This window comes from Rana temporaria, chromosome 2 (genome assembly GCF_905171775.1).
Source record: "Rana temporaria chromosome 2, aRanTem1.1, whole genome shotgun sequence".
Taxonomy (NCBI): Eukaryota; Metazoa; Chordata; class Amphibia; order Anura; family Ranidae; genus Rana; species Rana temporaria.
Genome location: NC_053490.1, coordinates 62,617,550 through 62,645,106, shown reverse-complemented (window position 1 = coordinate 62,645,106; position 27,557 = coordinate 62,617,550). Strand labels below are relative to the sequence as shown.

At 41.8% G+C, this 27,557-nt stretch overlaps 1 protein-coding gene across 2 annotated transcripts; it reads right to left on the bottom strand.

Moving 5' to 3' along the window:
• Positions 1-1,083: 1,083 nt before the first annotated feature.
• Positions 1,084-26,706, bottom strand: LOC120929075 (aquaporin-5-like). Of its 2 annotated transcripts, none has more exons than XM_040340269.1 (4): positions 26,267-26,706; positions 18,215-18,376; positions 16,919-16,999; positions 1,084-1,435 (listed from the first exon to the last, which is right to left on the bottom strand). In XM_040340269.1, exons 1-4 carry the CDS (start codon positions 26,627-26,629, stop codon positions 1,217-1,219), a joined length of 825 nt encoding a protein of 274 aa, XP_040196203.1. In that variant the 5' UTR covers positions 26,630-26,706; the 3' UTR covers positions 1,084-1,216. The 2 variants fall into 2 exon arrangements, with proteins under 2 accessions (XP_040196203.1, XP_040196202.1); XM_040340268.1 differs by lacking the exon at positions 26,267-26,706 and adding an exon at positions 25,498-25,947.
• Positions 26,707-27,557: the final 851 nt, after the last annotated feature.

Here is a 27,557-nt window from a genome sequence, read left to right as displayed (position 1 = left end):
TAGATCAGCACTATGGCAGTAGAAAGGATGAGAGTGGGTTTACATCCACTTTAAGCTACTACGAGTCTAGTGACTCTTCTCAGAAACCATTCCATTGCACATCTCTTCCTATCAGTTCTGAGCCTGGATTTACCTACAAGTGGCCACAGGTGGGCAGACAAGGCAAAAAAAAAACATAGACATAAATTGTTATTTGCTCTAGACATAAGCCATCAAATGCCTTATGATAGGATGACCAGACATCCCCGGTTTCTGGGGACAGTCCCCAGATTGAGGACAATGTCCCCGGACCAGGTTTGTCCCTGGTTTTGCCCCCGGATTGGATTTGAACAGGGGCTGGTGCAATTTCAAAGACAGTCAGTGCAGAATAAAAAAAAATCTAAATTACACACCCCCGCTCTGCCACTACTACTAGCTTAGGGGGTGTATTTTTTCCATTATCTGTGCCCATTTCTGATGATCATGTGCTGGTCGGAGCGGAGGGAATATTTCTTCAGTTTTGGGCGCATGCCCATTCCGCTCCGCTTGCATGTTCTTCTACCTTGGCTTAAGTTCCTGACAGCCGGCTGCCTGCTTATCTCCTTGCCTTCCCTGGTGGAGTGATCTTCCTCCGCTCCCTACCCAGTAGTAGCCGGGGGCCCGGAGAGTAAGACTTAACAGGGATTCGCTGATTGCCTCCATTACTAGTAAAAAAAGAATATGTCCCCGGATTTAATTTAAAAAATCTGGTCACCTTACCTTATGACAAACATAACCCTGCTTTTTGAATAGTGTAAGTCATCAGCCTGACATGGTATACATACAAAGGAGTACGACGTAGAGTCTAACAACCCTGACATTTTGTGTTTATATATTGTTGAATGAATAGAAGGCTATCACTTGATGCAGCACAAAAGATAATTTTGGCAAGCTGAATTGTTTGCTGAATTGATAATTGTTGAGCCAACATCTGATGGCATTGACCGCCCGCAGATGAATCGCAAACAATGGAACCGGATTCATTTTGTTTGGTTTACAAGACTCTGAGCCTTGGGGTATAAAGTATAGGACAATGGTGTCATTAAAAAAAAGCAGTACTAAACATAAGTATATTTACAGTGTATTCAGTTTTGCAAAGAACTGATAATACCAAATAATTCTATGAACTTCCTTTGCTCAAAGCTTCAGGTTTTGCAGGCATAAATAATAGGGTTGGTTGGTTTAAAGTCCTTCGAGTTTAGAATTTCTCTGTACCCTTGGGGAGAGGGTGAGCAGAGTACAGCTCCACCGATTGCCTCTTGTGCTCTTGCTTGTTGTCCCATGCTTCCTCCTCAGGCTCATAGGTTCCTTTCAAGACGGCGATCCGGTCAGACAAACTCTTGCTGTGCGGGTATAAGACGTAGTTGTAGATGAGCGAGGCCAAAACACCGCCAACAAGGGGTCCAATCCAAAACACCTGTAGAAATATGGAACTTTATTATTAGAGCTTAAAATTTTACTCTATTAGCAAGATTCAAGTACAATGGCCTTAACTTGCGGCGGCGTAGCTTAAGGCATTTAAGCTACGCCGCCGTAAGTTAGCTAGGCAAGTACATGATTCACAATGTACTTACCTGCTAAGTTACGGCGGCATAGCCTAAATCGGCGGGCGTAAGGGCGCCTAATTCAAATGTGTGTTAGGGGGGCGTGTTGTATGCTAATTGTGCTTGACCTTACGTTTTTCACGTTTCTTTTAACTGCGCATGCGCCGGGCACCTACATTTCCCAGTGTACATTGCGGCTAAGTACGCCACGCGGGCCTATTGATTTTGACGTGGACGCAAACGACGTAAATCCCGATTCACGGACGACTTACGCAAACGACGTAAAAAATTCGAATTTCAACGCGGGAACGGCGGCCATACTTGACATTACTATTCTAATAGGGCCTAGCTCTAACTTTGTGCAACCTATCTTTTACGTAAACGGCGTAAAAGTACTGCGTCGGCCGGGCGTACGTTCGTGAATTGGCGTATCTCCTCATTTACATATTCTACGCCGACCGCAATGGAAGCGCCACCTAGCGGCCATCCAAAATATTGCAATCTAAGATAGGACGGTGCAAGCCGTCGTATCTTAGATATGTTTAAGCGTATCTCTGTTTGAGCATACGCTTAAACATAAGTCGGCGTAGATTCTGAGTTAGGTCGGCTTATCTACTGATAAGTCGGCCTAACTCTTACTGAATCTAGACATACATTTTTCTTTAAAATGCCATGGCAAACGGCTTGTGACCATTCAAAGCCAATGTGCTTGCTGGCAATTTTTTTCATTGCCAAGGTCATTAAAGTGTCAATGCCCAGACCAAATACAGGAGCAGTTAAAGTGATTGTACACAAACACCTTGTCAAACAACCCATTCAATTTAAAATAGAAATGAAAGGCAAAACATTTTTGTATAGATATAAAAAACATTATAAATACTTTTTTTTCCCTTTTTTTTTATAAATGATCACATTCCCTCAGTTCTCAGCTGCATAAGAGCTGGGGGAGGAGAATCAGCAGCACTCTGAGCTTACCAGTGGATGTCTGTGCAGCGAGGGTGTGTCAGGACAAGTCGGAGAGTACACTGAGTTCCCAACATAGCTAGAGAACTGACCACAATGTGTTCTCTTGCTTAGTGTGGTCAGTTTTTAATAGGAAAGCAGAGGGACTGGCATAAACATCAGAGATTTTGCATATAAAGGGGTTGTAAACCTACGTCTTTTTTCACCTTAATGCATCCGCAGCTGTTTCCATCAGCTGTCGGGTGCTGCCGCTGCCATTGCAGGTAAGGGAACCGCAAGGGCTCCCTCCTCCTCCCCTGGCCGCCGGGCCAATAGGAGAGAGGAACGGGGCCTTGCACATGGACAGTTGGGTTCCTGGCGTGAAGCCAAAAAGCTACTCTGCCAGGAACCCAACTGCCCATGTGCAGGGCCCCGTTCCTCTCTCCTATTGGCCCGGCGGCCAGGGGAGGAGGAGGGAGCCCTGCGGTGACATCATAGGCTGCGACCCAGAATCACAGAAGTGGGAAAGGATAACTGTCAAAGACAGGTATCATGGCGCCGGAGGGGGGGGGGGATCTGATGAGTGGAAGTTCCACTTTAGGGTGGAACTCCGCTTTAACTTCGCTGACGGGAGAAGCAGAGGAGCTGGACCAGCACATAGAGGGCATGTAGGACCAGCACTACCAGGAGACGAAACAGCATATAAGGGAGTGCTGTGCTAAGTAACTTTCCTGGAGTATTTACCGTATTTATCGGCGTATATCGCGCACTATTTTCCCCTTAAAATAAGGGGAAAATCGTGGGTGCATGATATACGCCGATAGCCGCTTCCCGCGCTCAGTTTGAAATCATGGCCGACATATACCGAGTGCAGTACACTCGGGTACATTCGACTAGTCTCGGCTTCGCTCGTGCTCACGCATAAACGTCACAGAGCGAGCGACGCCGAGCCTTGCCGAATGTACCCGAGTGCACTGCACTCGCTATATGTCGGCGGAGGTGTTCGAACTGAGCGCGGGAAGCGGGGACTCGACTTGAGGCGCGCGCTGGAGAAGCCGGGAGGACACCATCGAGGCCGCAGACGGACGCCGGACCGGACGATGGACGCTGGGAAGACACCAAAACTGTAAGTAATAAAATCATATAACATTTTTTTTTACAGGAATTTCGGGGGCCACTTTAGGGGGGGGGGGTCGTTATACCGCGATAAATACGGTACTTTTTCTAACAAGTTATAGGCAAATTGCAAGTGAATAAAAAGTTATTTCTGAAAAGGAAAAACTGCATTTCAAATTATTATTTTTTTTTGTGTTTTTACCTGCAATTTCTTTAGTTGGTGTCATGGTCTTTTTAATTGATATTCTCACAACACAGGGCATTATGCATGAAGACTTTGAAAGGTGTATTGCAGGTGTATTTAAAAAAATAATTATTTAAGTATGTTTTTTGGTAGTGAGGGGGCTTGCCCCCCCTTACATATATAGGTTATCGTTTAAATCTTTAGCATCTGTTAATTTTGAAGTATCAGTTTTGAGCAGACTGACGTAAATCTGGATTATCCTTTGTATTTCTATTTTTAAATATTTCTTACCACTCTGTTACTTTTTTAATAGCATAACTGTTGTCAAATTAATGAAGCTTTGTTGCAGATATGAATCATTATAATGACAGGCCTCATTATAAATTAAATACAAGTCATAAAGAAAATTATTAGTTTATGTATGTAAAGGAAAAACTGCATTTAAAATAGCAGATTTTTTGTGTTTTTACCTGCAATTTCTTTATTTCTTTTTAATTAACATTCTCACAAGACAGGGCATTGTGCATTAAAACTTTGAAAGGTGTATTGCAGCCACAATGTAGTTAAGGATTTTCTTTTTTAAAACAAATAGATGTAAGTATGTTTTTTGGCAGTAAGGTTGCATGCATTGCCCTACATACACTAAATGCCTGCCTTTACACGCACATGAACTTTAATGGCATCCCAGTCGTAGTCCGTAGGGTTCAATATTGAGTTGGCCCACCCTTTGTAGCTATAACAGCTTCAACTCTTCTGGGAAGGCTGTCCACAAGGTTTAGGAGTGTGTCTATGGGAATTTTTGGCCATTCTTCCAGAAGCGCATTTGGGAGGTCAGGCACTGATATGGACGAGAAGGCCTGGCTCGCAGTCTTCACTCTATCTCATCCCAAAGGTGTTCTATCAGGTTGAGGTCTGGACTCTGTGCAGGTCAGTCAAGTTCCTCCACCCTAAACTCGCTCATCCATGTCTTTATGGACCTTGTTTTGTGCACTGGTCCAAATCATTTTATGGAGGGGGTATTATGGTGTGGGATTGTTGTTTGGAGGTTGGCCCCTTAGTTCCAGTGAAGGGAACTCCTAAGGCATCAGTTTGCCAAGACATTTTGAACAATTTCATGCTCCCAACTTTGTGGGAACAGTTTGGGGATGGCCCCTTCCTGTTCCAACATGACTGCACATCACTGCACAAACAAGGTCCATGAAGACATGGATGAGCGATTTTGGGGTGGAGAAACTTGACTGACCTACACAGGGTCCTGACCTCAACCCGATAGAACACCTTTGGGGTGAATTAGAGTAGAGACTGCTAGCCAGGTCTTCTCGCCCAACATCAGGGCCTGACCTCACAAATGCACTTCTTGAAGAATAGTCAAACATTCCCATAGACACACTCCTAAACCTTGTGGACAGTCTTCCCAGAAGAGTTGAAGCTGTTATAGCTGCAAAGGGTGGGCCAACCCAATATTGAACGCTCGGGACTGAGGCCTCGTACACACGACCGAGGAACTCAACGGGCGAAACACATCGTTTTGCTCGTCGAGTTCCTTGTTAGGCTGTCGAGGATCTCGGCGAGCCAATTTTCTCCATTCCTGTCGAGGAAATAGAGAACATGCTCTCTTTTTGGCTCGACGAGATCCTTGACAGTTTCCTTGTCGAAAAGTGTACACACGACCGGTTTCCTCGGCAAATAAAAAAAAACAGCAAGTTTCTTGCTGGTTTTTGCCGAGAAACTCGGTCGTGTGTACGAGGCCTAAGACTGGGATGCCATTAAAGATTATGTGAGTGTAAAGGTAGGTGTCCCAATACCTTTGACAATATAGTGTATATGAGTTATCGTTTAAATCTTTACATCTGTTAAATTTGAAATTTCAGTTTTGAGCAGACTGACTTTTAACTACCAATGATAAATCTGGATAATCCTTACAATACGTTTGTATTTCTATTTATGAATAATTCTTACCTTATTCTGTTACTTTTTTTTTAATAGCATAACAGCAAACTGTTGTCAAACTAATGAAGCTTTGCTGTAGGTATGAATCATTATAATGACAGGCCTCGTTATAAATTAAATACAAGTCATAAAGAAAATTATTAGTTTAAGAAGGGCGAGTGTATATTTAAATGAATAAACTATGATCATTATACTGTATGTAACAGTCTTTAAATCGGTATTTACTGCTTCGCCATATAAGGGGTCTCAACACTCTTATTCAGGATGGTGCTGTATGTCATAATCTGTACCACATGAATAATTTAATTATCGATGTTCTCCTTGTATACTATCATTACAAATACATTCATCTGTAAAAATAAAGTTAATGATGATAAAGAAATGTACATTGATGCTGCTTTTTTGGAAACCCTTAAAACAAGTGGGATATGCAATAATTATATCTAAACCCCAGCCTTTTTTTTTTTTCATTTTGGATGAAGAAGAGAATGGTTAAAGCCCATGTCATGTATTTTTTCCATTTTTATCCCATGAGGGAGATGATTCTTCACATCCTATCCCAGATTTTCTTAACATTTTTTACCCCAGAGAAGCCAATGAAATCATTAAACTGCTAAAACCTGTTTATTGGGGGTCATGGGGGAAATTTCTCTTTACAGTGGTGACCAGTGAGAGGAATTCCTCATATTGATTGATTGATTGATTTAATAGATTTATAATGCGCCAAATACTGACCCGTCAGGGCAGTGTCTAAGCGCAGAAGACATAACTGTAAATGGATAAATCAAGTCAGGGAGGGAAAGAAATAGAAGGAAAAGAAAAAAGGAGAGCAAAAAAATAAAAAACAGATCACCAGGGAACAAAAGGGAGAACTAACATGACTCTGCCTGCTTTTCCTGAAAAAAACAAGTTTTTAGCCTTTTACGAAAGGACATAATAGAGGGGAGAGACCGAATGGAAACAGGGAGACTATTCCATAGAGCCACTGCCCTCACAGAAAAGCGTCTGCCCCCAAAGGTAAGCAAACGGGCAGATGGGCAAGTGACAAGACCAGCTGTTAGTGATCTAAGCGCTCGTGCAGGAGCATATCGCGTTATCAAGGAATTCAGATATTGCGGGCCCGTCCCATGATAAGCGCGATAGGCAAGACAAAGAGCCTTAAACTCAACGCGATCTACCACAGTGAGCCAGTGCAGTGATCGCAGGGTAGGGGTAATATGCTCCCGCCTATTTAGGCCGGAGATTAATCTAGCGGCCTGGTTCTGGACGAGCTGGATTTTCCTCAGCCACTTTAGAGGCATACCCAAATACACAATGTTGTTAAAGTCAATTCGGGAGTTGACGAGAGATTGAACCAAGACTTTCCGGTGGTACTGAGAAAACAGATTCTTGACCTTTCTCAGACACCTGATGTAATACAGTGCGTTGCGGATACATTGATTGACTTGGGGTATCCAATTCAGATTACAGTCAACGATTGTCCCCAGGACGCGGACTTGATTCACTGGAACAGGACACGGCCCAAGGCTCGTAGGCCATTTTCCCAGAAAGACAGCTGGATCAATACGTCCAGAGATGAGAATTTCTGTCTTTTTAGCATTTAGACTAAGGGAATTGTGATCCATCCACTGTTTGATGTCTAATAGACAGGAAGCAAGCTGCAGACCAGGAGCAGGGTTGGATAGGCTGTCGACGACCAACTGGACATCGTCTGCATACAATCGATTAAACACTGCATGGGTGTCCAGCAGACTCGCAAGCGGCCGAAGATACACATTAAACAGCCATGGCGACAGGGCCGAGCCCTGAGGCACCCCACAACTCAGGGTGCTGATGGCAGATAGGAAAGGACCGGTTTTAACCTGAAAGGTCCTGTGGGTGAGAAAGTCTGAAAGCCAGTGTGAAGCAGAGCCGGTAATGTGAAACTCGTCCCGAAGCCTGGCAATCAACATAGCGTGGTCCACTGTGTCAAAGGCCGCGGAGAGGTCAAGGAGCACCAAGGCAGCCGCTCCCCCCGCATCCCTGACTCCGAGCAGCTTCTCTCTGGTAGAAAGGACCGTGAGCTCAATCCCACGGCCTGGACGGAAACCGCACTGCGAGTCGTGAAACAGACCTGTTGTCTCCGAGTACGATTGAAGTTGGAGAAAAATTTCGTATTCCACCAGTTTGGCCAGGAAACCTATAGCAGAAATGGGTCTGTAGTTAGAAAGACAGCCAGGGTCCAAGTTGGGCTTTTTTAAAATAGGTGTAATAATAGCATGTTTCCAGCGGGCCGGAAACACGCCATGAGTTAGGGAAAGGTTGACAAGTATCAGGAGGTCGTTCACAACCAGCTCTGCATTCTTCTTCAAGAGCCAGGCTGGACAGATGTCACCATGGAAGTAGGAGGCCTTAATTTTTGCCATAGATTTCAGAAGATGTTCCCGGCTGACCTTACTAAAGGACGACAGGGAATGAGGCGCTGAAGAATTTGGTTTGGGGGGGCATGGCCCAAAAGTGATTGATTTCTGTGAGTCAGTCCCTGAGAGTGACAGGGGGTTGGTCGAGGGTTGAGGATATTCCAAGGGAGTTAGTTGTCCTATGCCTAAGCGTATGTCGGCTACTTTAGTAACGAAAGTATTAAGTAGATTGTCGCACAGAGCTTGCGAATGAGGTATATTCACCTGGCTCTGCGTAGGGGAGAATAAGGTTTTAACTATTTTGAAAAGTGCCGAAGCACTGTTGTCGGCATTATCAATAAGAGCGCCATAATGGGACCTTTTTTGACGTTTTAAGGCCTGTGTATAAGCTCGGCATTGAATTCTATACTGCCTCTTGTCAGTCAAGTTTTTGGTCTTATACCAATGGCGTTCTAGTGCCCGACATTTCCTTTTAATGGTAGACAAGGAGGGACAGTACCAGGGTTGGTTTTTGCCAGCCCTGTGGCGATTTTTAGACATTGTTAAAGGAGCAACAATGTCCAAAATTGTATTTAATTTAAGTTCCCACGCGTCTAATTTGGCTTCGAGGGCAAAAAGACTCTTTTCAAAGGAGCCCAGATCTACATCCTCAGGATCGATATTTACACATGAATGAAAAGCTTCTGTAAATGCCAGGGTTTTGATGTCATGTAACTTCCTATAAGGTTCAGTTACCGCCATTGGTGGGCCAGGGGGATTACCTTTTGGTATTTCATAGTTAAGATTGGCTGACAAGAAAAAGTGGTCGGACCAAATCACCTGATTTGAAAGAGTATTACATAACAGATTATTAGAACAAAATATGGCATCCAGCTGATGTCCCTTATCATGAGTAGGCCCATATACAGATAGCTAAAGAAAATATTAGTGTCATGCTTCTGGCTCTGCCAAGTAGTGTTGGCCCTGCAACTACGCAGACACCATGAGATGGAAGGTCAATTAACTATAGTTCAAGGTACCACTTAACCTCTAGAAGAACCCAAGGGATCCATATAACCCTAGTTGAGAATGATTACCTTAGCCTATAGGCACCACAGGAAGTGTGCTTATCCCTGCTTCCAAGTGTGATGCAGAAGAACATGATGGGAGGTGGCTTTTGAGGCAATGGAGTGTTTCATAGTTTTTACCGTGGTAAGCTTTTTGTTCCTAGAGTTGGACTTTAATAGGTAGATTCAGGTACATTGGATTATAGTTACGGCGGCGTAGCTTAGCCTATTTAGGCTACGCCGCTGTAAATTAGCTAGGCTAGTAATGATTCTCAATATACTTGCCTGCTAATATACGGCGGCGTAGCCTAAAGCGGGCGGGCGTAAGGGCGCCGAATTCAAATGTGTTGGAGTGAGTGAGTGAGTGAGTGAGTGAGTGAGAAACTTTTATAGTTGGAGGGGGGCATGTTTGATGGTAATGAGGCTTGACCTCACGTTTTTTACGTTTTTTTTTCACTGCGCATGCGCCGGGCGCCTACATCTCCTAGTGTGCATTGCGGCTACGTACGCCGCACGGGCCTATTGATTTCGACGTGGACATAAACAACGTAAATCCCGATTCACGGACGACTTACGCAAACGACGTAAAAAACTTGAATCTCGCGGCGGGAACGGCGGCCATACTTTAACATTGTTATTCCACCTAATAGGTGGAATAACTTTAGGCCTGCTAATGCCTTACGGAAACGGCGTAAATCGACTGCGGCGGCCGGGCGTACATTCGTGAATCGGCGTATCCCCTCATTTACATATTCTACACCGACCGCAATGGAAGCGCCACCTAGCGGCCATCGAAAATACTGCAATCTACGCTTAAACATAGATCGGCGTAGATTCTGAGTTAGGTCGGCTTATCTACTGATAAGCCGGCCTAACTCTACCTGAATCTACCTATAAGAATTCAATGGCCTTCGTTTACTGTATGTAAGTGCCTAAAGCAAGATTGTAAACCATAACAGCAATTTAAAGGAAGCCTATACTGAGAGAATGTGAAGGGTGCCATAGCTTATTTCTCCTTCTTGCAATACCAGTGGCCCAACTGCCATGTTGGTCCAGTGGCTTCAGTACTTTCTTAGGTTCTGGCCCATAAATAATTTGCGGATCAGGAGTTCTGACTTTAGTCCATACTTATTATAGATTAACAACTTAAATACAGGGCACTTATACACCTTCCTGCCCAGACCAATTTTAAGCTTTCAGCGCTATTACATTTTGAATGACAATTGCGCGGTAATGTGACGCTGTAGCCAATTGAAAACCATTTTTATTATTTTTTTTTCCTCACAATAAGAGCTTTCTTTTGGTGGTATTGGATCACCACTGTTTTTTTTTTGCGCTACAAATAAAAAAAGGCAGAAAATTTGGAAAAAAAATTATGTTTTTCTTTGTTTCTGTTCCAAAATTTGTAAATAAGTAAGTTTTCTCCTTCATTGATGGCCAGTGATGAGGCTGCACTGATGGGCACAGATAAGGCAGTACTGATTGGCACTGATTAGGTGGCACTGATAGGCACTGATGATGAGGCACGTATATGCAGCACTGATGGGCACTGATAGGTGGCACTGGTGGGCACTTATAGGCGGCATTGATAGATGGCACTGTTAGGCAACACTGAGCAGGGACACTGACAGGTATCACTGATGGGTACAGTGGAACCCCTATTGGGCATTTATTGGCATACCTGGTGGTCATGGGTGGGCATCCCTGGTGGTCCTGGGTGGGCATCCTCAGGAGGGGTTACACTTATAATCAATCAGTGCAGACCCTCCCTGTCAGGAGAGCAGCCGATCGGCTTTCCTCTACTCACCCCTGTCAGCATGAGTGGAGGAAAATCTGATATACGGCTCTTTCTGTTTACAGTGTGATCATTTATGATTGGACACAGCTGATCACGTGGTAAAGAGCCTACTTTAGAGGCTATTTACCAGTATCGGAGATGCGGTGTGTCGGACTGACTCACCACACCACCGATCTCCGCGCTGCGTGACCCCGCAGGCTCGCTCTAGCGGCTTATCCTGCTGGACGTCATATGACATTCTGTCAGAATAATGCAACCACTTTGCGCAAGTCATATTGTTATATGGCGGGCAGGAAGTGGTTAATGTACCAAAGTATGCTATTCCCAAAAACAGCAAGGTAACTAGCATTCTTAGAAATAGACCCACAATGGCATCCTCTGTATTTCTCTCAGTACGGGTTCTTTTCATACATTAGATAAACACATAAGTGGGAGAATCGGGTTGTATAGGTACAGGCAAATTTCTCTGTCCTCTATATTTATAAATATTAACACCAGGGATTGTTGATCCAGGAAATTTCTGATTGCCTTAGGGATCAGGAAGAATTTATTTATCCTGTTGGAACAAATTTCCCCATGCTTTATATTTTTTTGTTTTTTTGCCTTTCTCTGGATCAATTGTGGATACAGAGTTCTGTATATAGACGTTTTCAAATAATGTATACATTCTTATTTCTGTTGGTTGACTTTTATCTCCCTTTCAACCTGACTAACTATGTAACTATTTAAAATTACAATGTACAATTGCCCTGGGGTGGTAATCAAACACCCTGAATACAAAAGTGCCACATCCTTGTTAGTAGATTGAATTTGGAGATTTTAGGAAAACTTACTTTAAAGGCACATATAAAAATATACAACATGTATTAATAATTCACATAGTAATATATATATATATATATATATATATATATATATATATATATATATATATATATATATATATATATATATATATATATATATATATATACACATGATGCATATATATGCATCATGTATATATACTGTATGTTATTATGTGAAATTATTAATACATTTTGTATATTTTTTTGTGCGCCTTTAAAGTAAATTTTTCTAAAATTTCCAAATTCAATCTAACTATGTAACTATGTAAAATTTCTATGCATGATGTAACAAAAAGTGGAAATGGTCCTTTTAACAAACAAACCTTCTCGTACCACACAAATCCCGAATTTTATTAACAAATTATAACAATCTATATGCTGGACTGGTTCCCATGTTTCACTCCAGATGGATATGTCAGTGTTTTAATTTTTAAAATTCACTTAAAATGTATCTAAAACTTTCTTTGTGAGGGGTTAGAACTATTGTCAGGTTTTTATTGCTGCTGGTATCCTCGCTGGAGCTCCCTCTTTAAGACCTCTATGACCAGGTCTAAAAGTGAGGAATAATGGAAAAATCTAATATTTTGAGTTGTCACCAGAATATGAATAAAGGTCAATGCCCATATTCACGTAGAGCAGCGTATCTTTGTGCGGGCGTAGCGCATCTCATATGTGCTACGCCGACGTAACATAGAGAGGCAAGACCAGTATTCACAAAGCACTTGCTCCGTAAGTTGTGGCGGCGTAGAGTAAATTGGCCGGCGTAAGTCCACCTAATTCAAAGTAGGAAGGAGGTGGGCGTGATCTATTAAAATGAAGCGTGACCCCATGCTAATGAAGGGCCGAACGGCGCATATACTCCCTAAGATACGCCGGCTCAATGCCTATGACGTGAACGTAACCTACGCCCAGCCCCATTCACGTACGACTTACGTAAACAACGTAAAATACGACGGCTGTTCCGACGTCCATACCCTAACATGACTTACACCTGCTATTTGGTGGTTTAACTTTACACCGGACATACGCCTTACGTAAACAGTGTAGATTACTGCGACGGGCGTAAGTATGTTCGTGAATCGACGTATCTAGGTAATTTACATATTCGACGAGTAAATCAATGGAAGCGCCCCTTGTGACCAGATTAAATATGCGCCCAAGATACGATGGCATAGGAGACTTACGTCGGTCGTATGAAGATAAAAGAAATGGAGGGGGAATCTTGTTTGCTGAATAAGGCGCATAGATACGACGGCGCATGCGTGGACTTACGCGGCGTATCATTAGATACGTCGGCGTAAGTCTTTCTGAATCCGGGCCCAAATCTTCTATTGTGGACGTTTGTTCATAGACAACTGTCTAAGAGGGTTTTTTCTTACTTTGGGGATTTTTTTTCCACTTCCTTTTGTGTTTAAAGGACAAGAAGTAGTTGACTCAAATGGCAAAAAAAAAAAAAAAACCCAACGGAGGGTTTTATCCATTCCTTTCTCTATGCAAGATTTAGATATACTTTGAGAGCCCTAAATAATGTAGTGCATATCTTCAATATTTCCAAAAGCATTAAACTTTAGAATTGTAGGACATCATTCTTGGTTATTTTACATCTCATGACAGTGTTTGATAAAGATATATTTCAATACAAAATATCGGCACACACAAACAAAACACCAAACCTTTTATAAAAGATAAAAGTCTACAAAAAATATATATTTGTTTACCTCTAAGGAGTGTTAAAAGCTAACATGCATAATAGAAGATGTATTAACTTATCTGAGTACTAACATTAAATGTGTGCATGTTTTTAGCTGAACTCCTGCAATATGCTATTGTAAATAATCCACTTAAATAAATATGCTGTATGTATACTGTTTTATCTGCCAAAGGATTTGCAAGGCTGCTCAACTAGTCCTGCAATCCAGTCATCCCTGCAAGACAGCACAGTCAGGTTCTAGAAACACCCCCAAGGCTCTGAATGGGCAATAAATAATGAGGCTGCCCCTGTGCTCTCCCCTACTGTAAGCATGTTCACAGTTTAAGACTGACAGCACTGTGCAGTGCAAGAGAGCCCTGAAAGGCTCAGGCTGGGTTGACACTACGGTTTTCCCGTCCGTCAGCCGCATACGATTTATATGAAAAAACGTATGCGGCTGAAACGGACGGGAACGTATGGCACCGCACATATGTGCGTTTTCCATTAACATTAATGTTAAAGGAAAACGTATGCGGTTGCCATACTGTTTTAAAAACGACCGCAAAACCGTGGTTGAACACGGTTTTGCGTACGTTTAAAAAACGTTTTGCCAGCAAATCGTACGCACCCGGATGCATCCGAGTGCATACGATTTGCAATGCATTCTCTATCTCTACGTTTTCCCGTCCGGGCCCGTACGTTTTCAATACTGAAATCGTATGCGGCTGACGGACGGGAAAACCGTAGTGTGAACCCAGCCTCAGTGAGTTATGCTAGGTGAGCCAGCCACACTTCTATCTGCCAAGTGTTTGGTAAGTTTAAAGGCGAATCTCACTGAAGGTTATATTGGGCAAATTAAACTACTGTCAAAAAGGCATGAGCTTGTGGACACTTCTAACAGGGAATATGAACCAAAGCAAAAATAATTATTGATAAAAATACTATACAATTTCGGGCAGGTTCAAGGGCAACAATGAATATACGGTATACAAATCCGTTAACTAAAATGCATGGGGGATGCCGTAAAGCTGCACATGGTGTTACAGAAAAATATGATTTTCATAGACCATCTCAGCATACTTTGACTGTGCATTTTTGGTTGTGGAATTGATTTTCTTTTTACAATAAGCTTGGCTTACATACAGAAGCACCTGTTGCTACAGTGTCTCTAAACACAGTATGTACTGCATGTAACTTCAGCTGCATACAGTACACAGTGCTGGGTTCCGGCAGTGAGACAGAGACTTCCCGTCTCACACCGGGAACAAAACAGAATCTGGCTAAGCGTTGTCAGCCATTCATAGGCAACTTTGTATTCTGTGAATGAATACAAAGCTTCCTTTGATTAGCCAGGTCTAAAAATGTGATGTCATCAGCCTGCCCCTCCAACTCAGCCAATCAGAGGAAGCTTTGTATTCATTCACAGAATATAAAACTGCCTATGAATGGCTAAACGCATCTCAGCCGGACACTGTTTTGTTCCGGGTGTGAGACGGGAAGTCTCACAGATGGAAGCCAGCACTGTGTACTGTATGTAGCTGAAGTTACGTGCAGTACATACAGGGCATAAAGACACTGCAGCACTTAGTGAAGCAAACAGTTTGTTTGAACCAGCTTGGTCCTAACAAACTATTTAAAGTGACATGAAACATGGACATCAGCTTTAAGATACTGCAGATGACACAGCAGTAAACAAAATTGGCTAGCAGCAGGACAAGTTAAAATAGAAAGGACCCCATGTAATAGAGACAAATAGCACTGGCTTAGGTTTTTCCTACAATTATTAAGATACAGCAAAAAATACAGCTGTGTAATACTGGCCAGCAGCAAGACAGTTTTACTCTGGGATAATAGGCCTAACTGGTGTGTACCTAACATTTATTTTATCTATGGGGAATGTGAATGCTATAATGTGAGGTGGTTTAGGTGCACGCTATTCTTGCATTTTTTTTTTCTTGAAACATGCTGCCAAGTAAAAAGACATCTCCAAGAACAGATAAGTAACAAGTCAATGTTGTAATTTGAACATGCTAGACTTAAAAAGGCCCCATCATGAAAATAGAAAACCCACAAAAGAAATAAAAACATCAAAATACCAACCCCATAAACAAAAATCTATTTTTAGAGAAGTATTGCAGCAAAAGTTGTTACCGAACAACTACAAAATAAAATGAAACACAAAGGAACCCTCAATAATAAGATCACATGCACAAAAAAAGAAGGCAGTAAAGAAAATGGATGATTGCCCAGTGAGCTAGCGATCATAAATAAAGTATAATTTCCTAGCTGAACCTAATTTTTTCCCTGTGTAATACTTCAGCCTTACCAATACTACTCTACCAGCTTCCAATGTACTGAAAGTATAGCTGCTCTGTGCTCCTCTTTAAAGTGATGTGGCTGGCCTAACTAAACGCTCCCTTATTGACCCGTCTAAGGCTGTTGGCCAGTGTTTTTAAGGCTATGCAGTGAATTAGAGCTTCTAAAAAAATTCTACCGCATGAATCTGTTCATAAATTTGGCAGGTCCGTGTATCTCAAACCTACAGTATTGCCTAAGAACCTATGGCAGCAGCAAAACCACACCTCATCTCTATCAGTGAGTCCCTCGTTCCTCCAGTCTGATTGCAGCTCTGTAAGGTGTTATGGGGGACTAATATTAAAGTAGAAGTTCAGGCTAGAGCTAACTAAGCCTTAACGATTCCCCCCTCCTAACTCCTATTTGAACTACCCTATAGAAGGAAGATGCTTATATGTACCTATTCTCAGGGCACTCCAGTCCAGTCACGTGATCAGTTGGCTTTAGGGAAGAAAACTGACAATGGATGCCCCATAGTAAGCCTATGAGTTACATCACCTCCCAGGTTTTCCATCTCTTTTCGGCGCTCTTTCCTTTCCCCTGAAGCTGGCTGCTGGGAAGTTCACGTGACTGGAGTGCACTACCCTGAAATAAGGTAAGTATAAGCATCTTTCTTCTACAGGGTCATTAAAGTAGGAGTTAGGAGGGGTTGGGAGCTGATTTAAGCGGAGTTGGATTTAGCCTGGATTTCCACTTTAAGAAAGATTCAGATTATAATTCTAGTTGTATATAAAATGACTAGTTATTAAATACATAGCAGGATTAAAAAATATTGTATATTTATATCCCAGTATATGTATAACCCAGTAGCTCAACTACAGTATTATTTTTTGTTTCTTGATTATTACATTTAATTATTTTATATTTTTATAACTCTATAACTATTACTGCAGGCTCTTAACAGAGAACAATAACATCAAGCATGAAGCGTTTAGAAGATGAATAGGTCATCTTCTCAATCCCAGGAGGAGCAAACTTGATTTAAAGGTTAATATAAAGGCCTGACTATGTAAGGAAATAAGTCTCACCCATTGATCTTTGAAGATTCCAGTAATAGCCGCTGGTCCCAAGGATCGGGCTGGGTTCATGGAACATCCTGTGAAATAGATCTGTTGGAAGAAATAAACTGTTTTACTCTACAATATCATGGATTCCAGCAGAGAGATCTGGTATATGTTTGAAAAGAAAACACACAATAAAATGTATATATCTTTACATCAATAGAAGGGAACCTGTCAAGAAGCAAAATGCCTGCAGTATGTGAACTGGCAGTTGCCATTCTTTGACTGCTGGTTTCAGGGAGAAGACATAATGGAATTCAAGAGGGTCATATATAGGAGATCACAGCTTTCATCTGATGCTTCTACCACAGTCATTTTGATCTGTGACAGAAACCCTTTGTGCTGTATGAATTAACTGGAGTTACTTCTTAGGCCTCGTACACACATCCGAGGAACTCGACGGGCAAAACACATCGTTTTGCTCGTCGAGTTCCTTGTGAAGCCGCCGAGGATCTTGGCGAGCCAAAATTTCCCATTGAACAACGAGGAAATAGAGAACATGTTCTCTATTTGGCCCGACGAGATCCTCGTCGGTTTCCTCGGCGAAAAGTGTACACACGGCCGGGTTTCTCGGCAGAATACGGCTCCCATCGAGTTTCTGGCTGAATTCTGCCGAGAAACTCGGTCCTGTGTATGGGGCCTTAGCCACCAATAAGCAGTAGACCTGTCTGGAATGTTTGAACCTAATTAGTGCAATAACTCCAATTGTTAATAAGAACAATAATACATGAGGCCCTTGATGACAAAAGCATTTTCCTCCCCCAAAAAAACTATTTAGCAATTAGGGGTATGGGGAAGATACATTATGAAAAAAAGTGTAATTTTATCTATCCTATTTACATGTGTGTAAAGACCAAAACTTTTTTTCTAGTATTAGATATAGTGAAAACATATTTAAACTCTTTTAAGGTGTATTTTGTTGTCTGTGCCCCCCTGAGAAGGTTTATCCTCTCTGATTGTCCTGGTGGCCACTGACTTCAGTAAAGGAAGTGATGGGAAATCTAACATTTTTGAGTAATCGAAGGACACAGCCATGGTATTTTCCCTCAATTTTGAGGAATTTACTCTCACTTTATGTCTTTTCTCTAGGGTAGAAAATGCTGTAGTTCTTGCTCTTTCCAAAGTATAAAAACGATTTGGTTTTATACACTTTAATATATTATAAACTATTATATATATTAGGTTTGAGAAAACCATTCCTAACCACTCCTAATTTGTAATCTCATGAGGAATGCAGCTGCAAGTAATATTACAAACTCTTACCCCCAAAAGATGCCCCAGGGTCACTGAAAGTCCAATGGACAAAGCTGGTGATCCAACATTGTCAGTCCTTCTGCCGTCTGTGGATGCAAAGATACAGAGTACAAGCTGGAAGGTCAGCAATAGCTCCACAACAAGAGCCAAGCCTGGGGTTCCCGAGTTCACCTGCGGAGAAGAGAAAGTGCCTTACTAAACTGGATATCTACATAGCCAACCACAGATCATACTGACATCTATAATGCAGCCTTATGTCTACTAGTCCATAACCATAATGTTTTAGAAGTATGCTATAATTGACTGTAGCTAAAAAATAGTTAATCACATTCAAAGGGACTTGTTCTTCAGTTCAATTCTTTAGGGAATTTGGATTGTAAGAGGCATCACTTATTCTGTTCACTTTTTCAGGGCAAGTGGTTCATAAGAGGCATGAAAAAGACCATCTACGCCAAAGTGGAAAAACATCCCTGAACTGGAGTGGGGCCTTCAATATCATCTGTCTTCCAAATATAGTGCTATAACACCTATGTAGGCTTCCTAACACAAAGAGATGGGATTAGGTAACTAAAACCAATTGGTTCCACACTTTCACACCTCCCATCCTGTTAATGGACAGCCATCATCTGTCTTGACACATTCCACGGTTTCTGGATTAAGGTGTTTTAAAGTGTGAATGTACATGCTGGGGTATCTTCCTGACATTTATCAGAACTGAAAAAGTGGCTTGGATAAGCTGGAAAACATTTTCAACATTACAGAGCAAGTCCAGCTGAATGTGACTATTACAAGCTTTACTATGACCTGAATAAATGAGAAACTTCACAGATGTAATTAACTATCAATCACTCTTACTTAAACATATGGCAATTATCTTAAAGCAAGATGCTACTAATTATTTGCATTTGCTCATATAAACAGTTTTGTATATATAGTGGCTATATAAGAGAATGTATATGACAAAGAAAACTGAAGGTTCTACATATTATCAGCAGCCAGAAGAGGAATGCTTAGAGTGGGGCTTTTGGGATTGGGGACTGCTAGCACCAGGGTCAGGAAAGTGGAGAACATCTTAATGTGCTGATAAAGCTGTAATCACTTACCTAAAGCGTATGCCCAGCCAAGTATTGCCTTTATGGTTTAGATAGCGTAGGAAAGGATTACAACCTTTGTCAGGTTTTTACTGTGATGTGGTTAGAGAGATATCTCCTCAATTACTATTTTAGTGATAATAGTTTGACCAGAAAGTAACTAATCTGCAATAAAGATGCAGACTACAACAAAAAGCTGAGGTTCAAGCCTTACCACTACTCTAACAATTATAATTGTTATATCATTATTTAATATTTTATTTAATATTTTTATATCTGTCTGGATTGCTGTTGGGCATTTTCCCATGCTTCCTGTCTGTTAAAACTGTGTTCACTGTGACAGGAGGTGGGGGATAATCTCATGGAGCCACAGATAGCTGTATAAACTCAACAGATGTTCCAATCCTTCCCCACTCTATCCAAAACTCAGAAAAAGTTTTGGCTTAAAAAATCTTTTTAATACAGGGCTGTGTATATTCTGTAAATATGAATCTAGAACAGAACCTAAACTGTCAAAAAGATAGCTCAGTCCTACAGATTACAGAGGGAGAATGTGGCTCTTCCTGTGTAATCATCAGAACTCTCCCCATGTAATCTGCAGGACTGAGTGGTTTGATAGCTCAGTCTTGCATAGTGCAGGGCATGGCTTGGCGATGCAGAGGTAAGAGAGGCTTCGGTCTAAGCTGCACCCCTAGCAGCACTATGTCCAAGGCCGTGCCCCTTATGCCTCTGTCCCAGGTGACCCAGGAGTACCAGGTTTCCCTCTGCCTCTGCCAGGTGAACAAGAAGACAACTCATAGGGGGGTATTTACTAAAGGCAACTCCACTTTGCACTACAAGAGCACTGCAATGCACTTGGAAGTGCAGCCGCTGTAGATCCGAAGGGGACATGCAAGGAAGATTTTAGCTTGCACATGATTGGATAATAAAATCAGCAGAGCTTCCCCTCATTTCAGAACTTCCCCTCAAATTTACAGCAACTGCACTTCCACGTGCACTTGTAGTTCCGAGTGGATTTGCCTTTAGTAAATCAACCCCATAGGGTAACTATATGTTCTTTACCCTCTCTGCTCTAAAGTGGACCTGTTGCATTGCCTTTAATTATCAAAGTTCCCTTTTTAGATGACCATGATAAGACCCTCATGTGAGTTACTTTCCCTGAACACACATCTCCATTATTCCATGCATGTTGGATATTTCCTATTACTACATAGACAATCAAACACTCTTACCACCAACGGCAACCTTCATAGCCTCATTATCAGTTACTACAATCATTTTCAAGATATTGCCAAATGAACTCACCATGTGCTATGATCTCAAAGCTTACACCTTAAATCTTAGCATACATGTATATTCAATTTACAAAGAAAAAAAATATGAGCATGCCAGACAGGTAACATTATGTGCAGTAATCCTAATGAAACAGGCAACCCTGCAATTAATAGAAAATTCTAAAAAAGATCGATTTGGGAACTAAGTGGCAAACATATAAGAGACATATGAAGAAATGGTGTTGTTGTAGGTGGCCTATAGACCATAGAGGAATACAGTCAATGCATAGGTGAAAGGAAGTAAAAACACTGGCTTATTGATGGGAAGAACAATAGTGACTGGAACATAATGTTCTAACCTTCTAACCTTATTGTTTCAGCTGTGTTGTTTTAGTAGTTGGGGTCCCATAAACATGATATTAGGAGCCGGTTCACACTGGGGCGACACGTCAGGCGGCTCAGCCGCCTGACGAGTTGCGTCCCATTGAATGCAATGGAACCGTTCTGATAGGAGCGACGCAAGTCGCTCCGACTTAGAAAAAGGTTCCTGTACGACTTCGGGGGCGGCTCGGGGCGACCTGCATTGACTTCTATACAGAAGTCGTTTTGCAAATCGCCTCTGAAGTCGTCCTCAGGACGACTTGCAGAGTCGCCCCCAAAGTCGTGCCGCTGCAGTGTGAACCGACTCTCACTATACTGGCAACTATACTAGTTCTGGCCAGCTCAATAGAGCTGGTTATATTCCTAAATGCACAACATTTAACTGGATATTACTTTTGTTCCCAATGGAAAAAAATGGACCATGGTTTACATTATTTACATATTTACATGATTTTTTTTGCTTTTTCTCAGCTGTGGGTGTAGGATTAAGCACATGAAGGTTTTCTATTTATTTATTTTTTATGTTGGTCGAACTAGATGGACTTGTCTTTTTTCAACCTAACTATATAACTACGAACGTCCCTTGATCTGGCAACAAGACTGAAATGGCTTACTCTAGTCTTGTCCAATTCCTACAGTTGTTTTTAGAATAATAATTTCTTCCCAGAAAATTAAGTTTGCAGCATTACATATATGTGGCTACTTAGAAAACTTGAAGTGATGTTAAAGCGTTACATTTTTTTCATTAAAATAATAAATATGGTATACTTACCTGCTCTGTATAATGATTTTGCACAGAGCAGGCTTGATCCACCTCTTCTTGGGGTCCCCCGTTAGGGCTCCTGACTACCCGCCCCTGTCGAGTGCCCACCATAGGAAGTCGTTTGCTATGGGGGCACTCATTTAGGTTGGCTCTTGAGCCAGCTCTGTGTGTCCATTGACACACAGAGCACGGTTTGGCCCCGGAAAAGCCCCAGGATCCCTGCATTTGTTCTGAGACACTTCTGTTCAGCAAGTGCTTGGAGATGGAGAAAAGGGCAGTTTGTCAAAGGAGCTGTCTCTGTGCTCACTGCGTTGTCGGATGGCCGAGGGGGGAGGAGGAGTGCCCTGTCCAAGCTAGCCATAGACAGCACATAGGAAGATAGGACAAAGTACAACATACCCTTTGTCTCCTGGGGAACACAACACATTCATAAAAATTGAAGTGAGACTTTTCTTTTAAACCCGAAGTAGAAAAATTACAGTTGGAAGAAAATTAGAAGCTATCACCTTTACTTTCCTGTCTCAATTTCCATGTAAAGCTCCCATAGTAGTTGCTATACAAAAATAAATTAAATTGCTGGTGAATTATTTGTTAAACTGACCCTTTAAGATTGCATTTCACCTATCAGCCTGAGCCAGCAATTTATTTAGTTATACGCATAATGCAAAGCAGTAATATCACATTCCAGCACACAGAGACTATTCCAACTACACCGTGGACCAGAGTTGTAAGTGTTCTGTGTTTTTAATAAAATGTTTGCTTTAATCCAGTAAAAATATATTATTCAAATGTTTTTCCATGGTGTCATTACATGTTTTATCTAGATGATATCAAAGAATGCCAAGTGAAATTAATCAGGCTCACTCCGTCTGCAGGGTTACCTAACAAACGCTAATTTGAATAAATGTAAACAGATTGTCGTACAGTAAAAATAGGATACTAGGTGAGACATCACAGAGATCAGGCTGAGATAAAAAGACAATGAGGAAGGGATAGGAATCCATTGATATGGAACACATAGCTGACATATTCAGAGCAACCCAATGAAATCTACCCATAGCACAAATGTTGAGGAAGGCAACATTATTAGCCTTAAATCCTAGAACCGTGCATTGTTCAATGTGCAGTTACCCATAGCAACCTATCAGATACCATCTCCTTACTGATGTATCGACAGCAAACTGAAATCAAATTGGTTGCCATAGGTTATTCCCACATTGTGCAGTATCATGGCTCAATGCATTGGGGTTTATTTACCAAACCTGGAGAGTGCAAAATCTGATGCAGCAGTACATGGTAGCCAATCAGATTCTAACTTTGTCTTGTTCAGTTAAGCTTTGACAATAAAACCTGGAAGCTGATTGGTTTCTATGCAGAGTTGCACCAGAACTTGCGCTCTCCAGTTTTTAGTAAATCAGCCCCATTTACGGTTGCCACATCATCCCTTAAATCCAGGACACATATTAATTACACGGGTTCTATGGCTGATTAAGGTGCTAATTAAAGCGGGGGTTCACCCAAAAATAAACTTTCTTACATTAGCTACATCCCTCCAGCATACTGCTAACATCTGCAGTGTGCTGTTTTTTTTTTTTTGTACTTATCGTTATACGAGCCCTTGTTATCCGGCTCAGAGCGGGGGATTACTTCCGGGTATAGGCGTTCCTAAGCGAAGAGGAGTTGATTGACGGCTGCTAAAGCGCGTCACGCCTTCCGAAAATACCCGAAGTCACACTCGGGTGTTTACGGCGCCTGCGCAGTCAGCTCTACACGGCAGGCGCAGTAAACACCCGAGTGTGACTTCGGGGTTTTTCGGAAGGCGTGACGCGCTTTAGCAGCCGTCAATCAACTCCTCTTCGCTTAGAAAACGCCCATTCCCCGCAGGATTTCCCGCTCGGAGCCGGATAACAAGGGCTCATATAACGATAAGTACAAGAAAAAAAAACAGCATACTGCAGATGTTAGCAGTATGCTACAGCTAATATCAAAAAGTGGATTTTTGGGTGAACCTCCGCTTTAAACTTACTTGGTGCCCTATCTGCATTAAATCAGCCTCTAAACCTGTGTAATTCATATGTGTCCTGGATTAAAGGGATGATGTGGCAACCTTAAAGGGGTTGTAAAGGTAAATGTTTTTTCACCTTAATGCATCCTATGCATTAAGGTGAAAAAACATCCGATGGTACCGCCCCCCCCCCCCCCCCCCCGAACCCCCGTTTTACTTACCTGACCCCTTTGAAAGTTCCGCGCACGTCCACGTGATCTTCTTCGGTTTCCAGCCTGGCCGTTGATTGGCTAGGCTGGACGGATTGATAGCAGCGCAGCCATTAGCTGGTGCTGCTGTCAATCACAGCGGATGACGCCGTGCGCTGGGGCCGAGTGATACAGTCGGCGACTATGCCCGCCGCTGTATCATGGGAGCGCACTCGCAAAAGCTTTCCACCATGTGAGCTCGCTCGCATGAAGGTGGAAAGCTTTTGCGAGGAGGAGCCGAGACAGCCGCCGAGGGACCCCAGAAGACCAGGTTCGGGGCCACTCTGTGCAAAACGAGCTGCACAGTGGAGGTAAGTATAACATGTTTGTTCTTTAAAAAAAAAAAAAAAAAAACTTTGCCTTTAGTGACCCTTTAACCCCACTGCGTTATTGGACAAGCCTGTATGGGAGCTTCGCAAGCACCATGTCACATCTGAGCATTGCTCTTAATGAGATAGCATGTGTCAGTAAATGAGGAAACAATCAACAAAATATGGTGATCATATTTTTTTTAAAGCATGCTGAACCTGTTTTGGTCAGCAATCAGGCTGAATTCACACCTATGTAGTTTTAGTGCTTTTTTTTCATTTTGCAGCTTTGCACTACAGTCCATTTAACATGGTTTCCTATGGAACACGTTCTGTAGTGCAAATGTGCAAAATGCAAAAAGCACTAAAAATGCATAGGTGTGAATCCAGCCTTACGCTGTTGCAGCATATATGTGTGATTGGGGACTGATATAGGAAATGGCAGCTATTGCAATGTTTTTTTAGCATGAAAATTAATCATATCTGTATAATTGTAATTATAAAGGTAACCTGCAGTCCTGCACAGAGAAAATACATCAGCTGCCATGGCTGAACTCTCCTTCTAAAAAATGCTAGATGCCTGGCTGCTTCTTGCTTGAATGGAGTGTGTATACATACATCAATCTATCGACACAGTTTTCTCACAGTGTGTGCATGCTTTCGTATCTATTGTATGTGAGATAGAGAGATAGATAGATAGATAGATAGATAGATAGATAGATAGATAGATAGATAGATAGATAGATAGATAGATAGATAGATAGATAGATAGATAGATAGATAGATAGAGAGAGAAAGAGAGTGAGAGAAAGAGAGAGAGAGAGATAAAGAGAGAGAAAGAGAGAGAGATAGGTTACCAATAGACAGAGAGATAGATATGGAGAAATGGAGAGATAGATAGAGATAGATAGATAGATAGATAGATAGATAGATAGATAGATAGATAGATAGATACAGACAGAGAGAGAGAGAGAGGTTACCAATACAGACAGAGAGATAGATATGGAGAAAGGGAGAGATAGATAGATAGATAGATAGATAGATAGATAGATAGATAGATAGATAGATAGATAGATATAGAGAGATAGCTTACCAATACAGACAGAGAGATAGATATGGAAGGGATAGATAGATAGATAGATAGATAGATAGATAGATAGATAGATAGATAGATAGATAGATAGATAGGGAAGCCTTCTACTTATATACACATAGCACTTACCGCATTAATGGCCAGATTTCCACGGACATTCGCTGGCGCTACTGCATGTATGATGCCAGCTCCTGCAATTGCCCCTACCAGCTGTGCAATTATATAGAAAAGGGCTCGTAAAATAGAAATATGGGAGCCCAATAAGAAAGCTACAGTGACTGCTGGGTTTATATGGGCCCCACTGACATGTCCAAATGTTTGTACTAAGGTACCAATGGCAAGGCCAAAGGCCAAGGAGATCTGCAGAACAGTTGGCAGAGCAGAAGACCAATTCAGGGCAGAGCCTACCCCAAAAAAGACAAATATTAAAGTGGCCAGAAATTCTGCAAACACCGCCCGAGCAAACGCTAAGGAGCAGAATTCGTTCCTCATTGTGCTGTAAGCAGAAAAATAAGCAAGACTGGAATGTTTTGTTCTCGGGATCTGTCTGCTGTTTACTTGTGTGGCATTACAGTGGCATATATATATCTAGAGGAAGAACAGGGAACCATTCCAGAAAAGGTTGTACTTTGGAAACAAGACATGTCCTTAAAACTTTCCAGCTCAGAGGAATTCAGACCTTATCTATTAGATAGATAGATATGGAGAGATAGATAGGGTACCAATACAGATAGACAGAATGATAGAAATGGAGAGATAGATAGATAGATAGATAGATAGATAGATAGATAGATAGATAGATAGATAGATAGATAGATAGATAGATAGATAGATAGATAGATAGATAGATAGATAGATAGATATGGAAGCCTTCCACTTATAAACACATAGCACTTACCGCATTAATGGCCAGATTTCCACGGACATTCGCTGGTGCTACTGCATGTATGATGCCAGCTCCTGCAATTGCCCCTACCAGCTGTGCAATTATATAAAAAAGGGCTCGTAAAATAGAAATATGGGACCCCATTAGGAAAGCTACAGTGACTGCTGGGTTTATATGGGCCCCACTGACATGTCCAAATGTTTGTACTAAGGTACCAATGGCAAGGCCAAAGGCAAAGGAGATCTGCAGAACAGTTGGCAGAGCAGAAGACCAATTCAGGGCAGAACCTACCCCCAAAAAGACAAATATTAAAGTGGCCAGAAATTCTGCAAACACCGCCCGAGCAAACGCTAAGGAGCAGAATTCGTTCCTCATTGTGCTGTAAGCAAAAAAATAAGCAAGACAGGAATATTTTGTTTTCAAGATCTATCTGCTGTTTACCTGTGTGGCATTACAGTGGCATATATATATCTATAGGAAGAACAGGGAACCATCCCATAAAGGGTTGTACCCAGAAATCAAGACAGGTCTTTAAAAGTTTCCAGCTCAGAAGAATTCAGACCTTCCCTAATGGTAAAATAGAAAGTTCTCATGTTCACAAATGACATCTGATGCATTATGCCAGTGTATGACATACCGGTGACACCCCATGCGGCACACATTGCTGAATGGCATCCAGATTGCTTAATTAATTGCATGTTCCTCAATAAATATCAGTTTCTTCATATACAATGGCTATTTTCAGTGTGACTGTACAGTTACATTTGTTCTGTAATGTATCTTGAAAAAATTGCATTTTATTAATGTGTATATGTTAAATGGAAGTACAGTATAGTATAGATGAGAGTGGAATATGTGTAGAGTGTGTGTATGTGTGTGTGTTTCAAAATTTGTAGGATAATTTCTTCTGGGTTAATTTTGCACTGTAATAATATATTCACACTGCCATAATAAATAACTCTTCAAACACATGCAAGAATATAATTTAATCCAGTTAAAAAATAATAATAATATTAAGCCTCATTCACACGGGGTGTACTTAAACGTATGATGATGCAAGGGCAGTGTTTACCCATGTAGGTGGGTTGCAGCTTGGCAATAATTCACACAGTCAGGTGCAATGGAGCCTGTAGGAATAGGTAGAATATGTGAGAGCAGCTTCCCTGCACAGCTCTGTTTGAGGAGACCATATCTGTATTATCCATTACTGTCCCTATACTGTACCTTCTTACTGTGCCCTTCTTCTCCCTTCTGTACTCTTCTTCCCCCCCGTAGTGTACCTTCCTGCCCCCCACCTTTTTGT